The sequence below is a fragment of the Sinocyclocheilus rhinocerous genome, unplaced genomic scaffold (assembly GCF_001515625.1).
Source record: "Sinocyclocheilus rhinocerous isolate Xijiao unplaced genomic scaffold, SAMN03320098_v1.1 scaffold594, whole genome shotgun sequence".
Taxonomy (NCBI): Eukaryota; Metazoa; Chordata; class Actinopteri; order Cypriniformes; family Cyprinidae; genus Sinocyclocheilus; species Sinocyclocheilus rhinocerous.
The window spans coordinates 2,386,254-2,392,652 of record NW_015645059.1 but is presented as its reverse complement, the minus strand read 5'-3'; the positions used below and the strand labels follow the sequence as shown (position 1 = coordinate 2,392,652).

General features: G+C 34.1%; 1 protein-coding gene across 2 annotated transcripts in view; it reads left to right on the top strand.

Annotated features, from left to right (window-relative positions):
• The window catches only part of LOC107705276 (connector enhancer of kinase suppressor of ras 2-like), a 124,430-nt gene that overhangs the window by 57,713 nt on the left and 60,318 nt on the right, over positions 1 to 6,399 (top strand). For both annotated transcript variants that reach the window (XM_016508505.1, XM_016508507.1), the window contains exons 5-7: positions 1,075 to 1,116; positions 3,673 to 3,792; positions 4,994 to 5,053. In XM_016508505.1, coding sequence (XP_016363991.1) covers positions 1,075 to 1,116; positions 3,673 to 3,792; positions 4,994 to 5,053 — 222 coding nt within the window. The remainder of the gene's footprint in view (positions 1 to 1,074; positions 1,117 to 3,672; positions 3,793 to 4,993; positions 5,054 to 6,399) is intronic.

Below are 6,399 nucleotides of genomic sequence, written 5' to 3'. Positions count from 1 at the left end.
GCAGTTGTAGCCGTTGTAGCCGTAACTAACATTACGTACATTTACAGTAGCAGTAGCAGTAATATTCTTAAATATTTAAAAGATATATATATATATATGTTTATATTTATAATATATTCATATTTATATGCAGTTGTAGCCGTAACTAACATTACGTACATTTACAGTAGCAGTAGCAGTAATATTCTTAAATATTTTTACTATTTAAAAGAACTTGTTTTCTATTTTATAATGTAATTTATTTATTTGATGGCAAAGTTGAATTTTCAATAGCCATTACTCCAGTCTTCAATGTCACATGATCCTTCAGAAATCATTCTAATATGCTGATTTGCCGCTCAATAAGTATTTCTTATCAACAATGTTGAAAATAGTTGTGCTCCTTAATATTTTGTGCAAAACGCAATGAATTATAATAGAAATTTCTAAAGAACATCATTAATTTGAAATAGAAATAATCTAAAAAAAATTCAGTATCATTATTCTAAAATACCCAATTCAGAGTAGTTTTTTATATAAATGGATATATTTTCATTGGAAATAAAAATTTTGTTTAAAATTTACAATTGTTTTACTGCCCAACGAATTTCCAATGGAGACACTTCCAGCGTCAGATTACAATAGTTAATAATAATCAATGTACTTGATAAAATTGATGTTTATGACCAATGGACACGCAAATAACTGCAGAAGTTTCCTTCACGTTTTTCCGCTTGTATATATCTTATTGTATATGACACCTGCACAAACACAGTCACACTGCAGGTTTGAACTTTCACAGCAGTCCCAGCTCCCAGCAAGAACCTCAGGAGCTCCTTGAAATGTCTCCATCAGAGCCTGAAAGTTAAACTGAGCCCGGGGCTCTCCTCTGTTCAACCTTCCTATATTAGATCAGCATCTGAGAGAGAGAGACATTTCTGAACACAGTGACCCAGCTGTTTGGTAGATTATCCCATCTGCAGAGATACTTTGCTCAGTAAATGTTTTCTCAAGCGCTCTGTGTGGGTGAGTGTGTACGTGAGAGGCCTAAACTGTTTAAAATGGCAGTAATATCTTACTCTTTCCTCTTCGCAGGACTGCACCGTCTATGAAACCGAAAATAAGATCCTCCATGTGGTAAGTGTTTCTCTTCTGGTTTACTCTGCAATATGAGGCTGATAATGAGCTCTAATGTTTCTCCTGTGAGCTCTGCCCTTATTTCTTCATTTACAGGAAGTACCGTGAGGATGCTCGTACACGTACTCTCTCTCTGCCTGTTATTTCTGTGTGTTAGACAAAATTTAAACTCCTGACTGATTTTATGACCACACAGTGATGTGAATAGACACTGTAAATGTTCATTTTCAATGAACCATTTACCAAACAGATTCTTTTGAGTCATCATTCAGTAGTGCCTGCATTTTTGGCCCCATAGAATCTTCCTTGATCTTTTTTGCAGTAAAAATAAATCTATTTTTAGATTGCACTATATCACCCTTACAAGTTAGTTGTAAATTAAGGCTTCAGTTACTGTAAGTGCTGTTCATCTAATAGTTTTATAATATAATATAATATAATATTTTATAATATAATATAATATAATATAATATAATATAATATAATATAATATAATATAATATAATATAATATAATATAATATAATATAATATAATATAATATAATATAATATAATATAATATAATATAATATAATATAATATAATATAATATAATATAATATATAATATATAATATACCTCTTTACAACCAACTTATTATATTATATTATATACAACCAACTCCCTGCCAATTAATACATAAACTTTTCCAAACCAAATAATTAATAAAATGTAAACTCCTGATGACTAATTTTATAACCACACAGTGATGTGAATAGATGCTTTAAATGTTTGATTTATTCGAGTTAGCATTTTAGGCCCCAAAGAATCTTCCTTGTCCTTTTTTATAGTGAAATAGACCTTTACATTGTTGATGCATTCTGTGTTGTACATTTATGCGTCTAAGTTTGGTGCTTTTAAACTAGTAGTTTTTTTCAAGATAAGAACCATTTAAGGCCTGATTATATATTATTATATTATATTGTTTCCACATATTATTTAAAGTATAACTCTCAAACAGACTTCTAGTTGAGGGACTTCTTTTTGACTAATAATTTAAAATACATGATTCAAATGAATGCATCTACATTTTGATCACAACTTTTTATTTATTTATTTATTTTGCAGTGATCTCAGCCTTTGAATACAACATTGAAGTCAATTTTAATAGTTGCTTTTATTTCATGTAAAAGACATGATTCCTCATCTCAGTGTTTTTTTATTTTTATTTTACAGTTCCCCGGTAACCATTTTGTGAACATGTATTTTACTAGTTCAAGCCCTGAGGTGAAGTTCCCTTTGCATTCACAGGAGAGCCACAGCTAGGCTCTTTGTGAGATTCCCGTCTCATGTGTGGCAGGTCCTGTTGTCGCCACAGACTGCTGGGCTGGGCACAGCTGTCATTCTCACTGAGTCCCACAGCTATAAATACCTACACATTGCGCCTGCTAGCAGCAGATTTCATTCCCCAGCACCACCCCACCTCAGCTACTGACTGTAGGAGGAGAAACAAACACACCAATGACACCAGATGAAAGTAGAAGCAGAGAGAGAGAGATGAAACCATAAAACAAAGTGAAGTGCTACAGAACCCGAAAAAGCAAATACAAATCGCAATATAATTGCAGTCATACTAGGCAGAGAAATCCAGGTGCATGTTTTGCAAATCCAGTAGCTAAGTGAAAAATGGCAAGCATGACAATAGTGTTGCTGCTGTACATAGATATAGCTATGTGGTAATGTTTTCTATGTACAGACAGACAGATAGACGGACGGATGGATAGATAGATAGATAGATAGATAGATAGATAGATAGATAGGTGTTTTGTGTTGTGATTAGATAGATACTGTATATTTCCTTCCAATTATGTATTGTAGTTTTTTTAACACTGTTTGCTTCTTGCTTACTATATTTGAAAAGTTTCTTGAACGTCTCAGCAGTTTTGTAATTTACTTTACAGTCATGCCAGTAAAAAGCTTGTTGAGAGAAAAGTGGAGAGCAGAGGAATAGTGCAGTGGTTAACAGGAAATGAAACGACATCGATTCCCACCTCCTTCACCTTGAGTGAACTCCACCAATATCCCAGACACGTGAAATCTGATCATAATAGCTGAGAGTTTGATATAACGCTGTTGAGATAATGAACGAAAAGGGGTGAGTGTACAGGGAAGACTGATAAACACATGGGGAAGAGAAAAAAGATATGACTTGAAAAAATGAACTCTTCTAAAGCAGGATGAAACTCAACTTCCTGACAATTAATACAGCACATTTTCCAAAACAAATTATCACCATACCTGACCAACCCATAGCTTTAGTCCTAGTCTTTTTAGGCATAACAAAGTCCTTCCCAATGGAAATGGCTTCAGAACTGCACCTGTTTATTAAAACTGTGCCCTACAAAAGCGGAGTATTGACTTCAGCTAAAGATGCATTCTGTGGTCACGGGACATTAAACCTAAATTTGATCATATCTACGATGCTGAGTTAAATCTAATAAATGTTCACCCAGTGTAGCATATCTGTGCAGAAAATAATTGATATGCTTTCTCCCTCTTTTTTTCTCTCTCTCAAGTGTAAGACATTGTCTGGAGTATGTGATCACATCATCTCACTGTCGTCAGACCCCCTGGTCTCCCAGTCGGCACATCTGGAGGTGGTTCAACTGGCTAATATTAAACCTACAGAGGGTCTGGTAAGATCACACACAATTATATTGTGGTACAGATGATTGTGAAACTAAAAAATCTAGTGTAAATATATCTGCCCGACTGTAAAAATAAATGAGTTCTGATAAGTAGTATCTGATGATTTATTAATATATTAAATGCTATTAATTATTTAATATAAGATATATAACTACGAGTAACTAATATACAGTATAATCTTCCATTCAAAAGGTTGGTCTTAGTAAAATTTATTATAAATAAATTCATATTTTTATTAAGCAAGCATGCATCAAATTGATCAGAAGTAACAGTTAAGACGTATAATTTTCCAAAGATTTCGATTTCAAATAAATGTTTTTTTTTAGAACTTTCTAGTGCTATGAATTATGTTTTCAACAAATCAACATATTAGAATAATTTCTGAAGGACCATGTGACACTGAAGCCAGGAGTAATGGCTCCTGAAAATTCAGCTTGCCAAAACAAAAGATTTTTTTTCTGATGTAAGCATCAAAACAATGCCCTACCGTATTGCAATGCATCAAAGCAGTCAATCCAACACAGTCAAGAATAACTTAAAGCGGTTGCCACCGTTTAGTAAACTGTGGACTAGAAAGTGGCCTTTCATTTTTACTAGAAATGTGCATGCTGCTTTTCTGATGTTATAGGTCTGTGATTGGTTACATTGCTCAATGCTGCAAAAACACGTTGAGGGTATTTAGCCCTTGGGATTACATGACTAACAATTTGTCCCCAACTGTCGCCCATATATATATATATATATATATATATATAATTAAAATATGTATTAATGCATCCTTGGTGAGCATATGAGATCTTGAAAATACTTATGCATATGAAAATTCTTAATAACCCCAAACTTTTGAATGAATATGTAATGGTAACCTTTTGTTAGCAGTGAAGCTTGACTGTAGCTTAACTAATTGTAACTTATGAGCAGCTTGTATATCTTGCCAAACAGTTTCAATGTAACTTCCTCAACATTGGTCTTTGTCCTAATGAGCAAATGTGTGTGTGTGTGTGTGTGTGTGTGTGCATGCGTGTGTTCAAAAATCTATTTTATTAAAAGTAATTTCACATCTCTATATACACATGAATAGACTAAAAGCATTTGAAGTGTTATTCTGCATGAGACAGAAAGAGGAATAGATGAGGAGATTATTCATGATAGCCTATTAATTTCATCCTGTGTCTTTTATATCTTAAGGGGATGTACATCAAATCCACATATGATGGGCTTCACGTTATCACAGGAACCACAGAGGGGGTAAGAGCCAGTTGGTGTTAATGTGTGAGCTCTAATTCATGTGTCTTTTATAATGTCCTGCATGCTGCAGATAAAAGAAATGAATCTCAGCAATTGATTGTACGGCTGTTACTGCACACGCTCAAATTAAAGAGCTGGAGAGAGAGAAAGAGAGAGCTATACAGACAGGAGTGCTCTAAATAAAGATCCACTGATCATGTGACTGAAAGCTCTTAGTTTTTGTTGTAGCTCTAATAGTGGGCGGAAATCACACGCTATACTGCAATATGCAGTACCCATAGAAAAGAAGCACCATGATATGTATTTCATATGTCATATTTCAGTTGCATATCCTAGACCACACTGAGATTAAATTAATAACAATTTGAGATGTCTTCTGTTTCTCAGACAGATTTTTTTTTTTTATCATGTCTCCACTTGTTTTAGAAGAGATCTAGATGCCAAAGTAAGCAGATGCAGAAGTCTGAGATTTTAACATAATCTTAATTTGCATCATATTCTTGCCAGACCAAATCATCTGAGCTATGCTATCCCCATTATTTTTGTATCTCTGCTCAATGCTTATTGGTTTTTTTTGTAAACTGTAACCATGATATCATAAATATGATCAAGTCACATGATTAGAATAGACAGTTTTTTGATGCAATTCTTGTAGCTCAAGTGGTAGAGCATGGTGCTAGCAATGTAACCACATGGGTTTAATTCCTAGGGAATGCATAAACTGATCAAATGTACACTACCAGTCAATGATTTGAGATAATTAATATATTTTAATGATTTTGAAATGTCCATACTGTCTCTGACTTAACTACTGAATAGAAGTAGTAATTCTTTAAAAAAATACTTAAAAATCTTACTTACCCCAGACTTTTAAAGGGGTCATATGATGTTGCTAAAAAGAACATTATTTTGTGTATTTGGTGTAATGCAATGTGTTTATGCGGTTTAAGGTTCAAAAAACACATTATTTTCCACATACTGTACATTATTGTTTCTCCTCTATGCCCCGCCTTTCTGAAACGCGTAGATTTTTACAAAGCTCATCGGTCTGAAAAGCAAGGTGTGCTCTGATTGGCCAGCTATCCAGTGCGTTGTGATTGGCCGAATACCTCAAGCGTGTGACGGAAATGTTATGCCCCTTACCATACTGTGATGCCTTGTCCTGGCCGGAGCGACGAGACAAAAACATTACAACCCATTATAAATGAGGCATTTGTTGCATCCAGTGGGGACATAATTACGGATTATAATGACTTACACTGTCTTTTAACGCGTTGCGTTGCATCGCGCCGCGTAAACATAAAACAATGTCTGCATTTGTGATCGGAGAAAAGACAAACAACAAG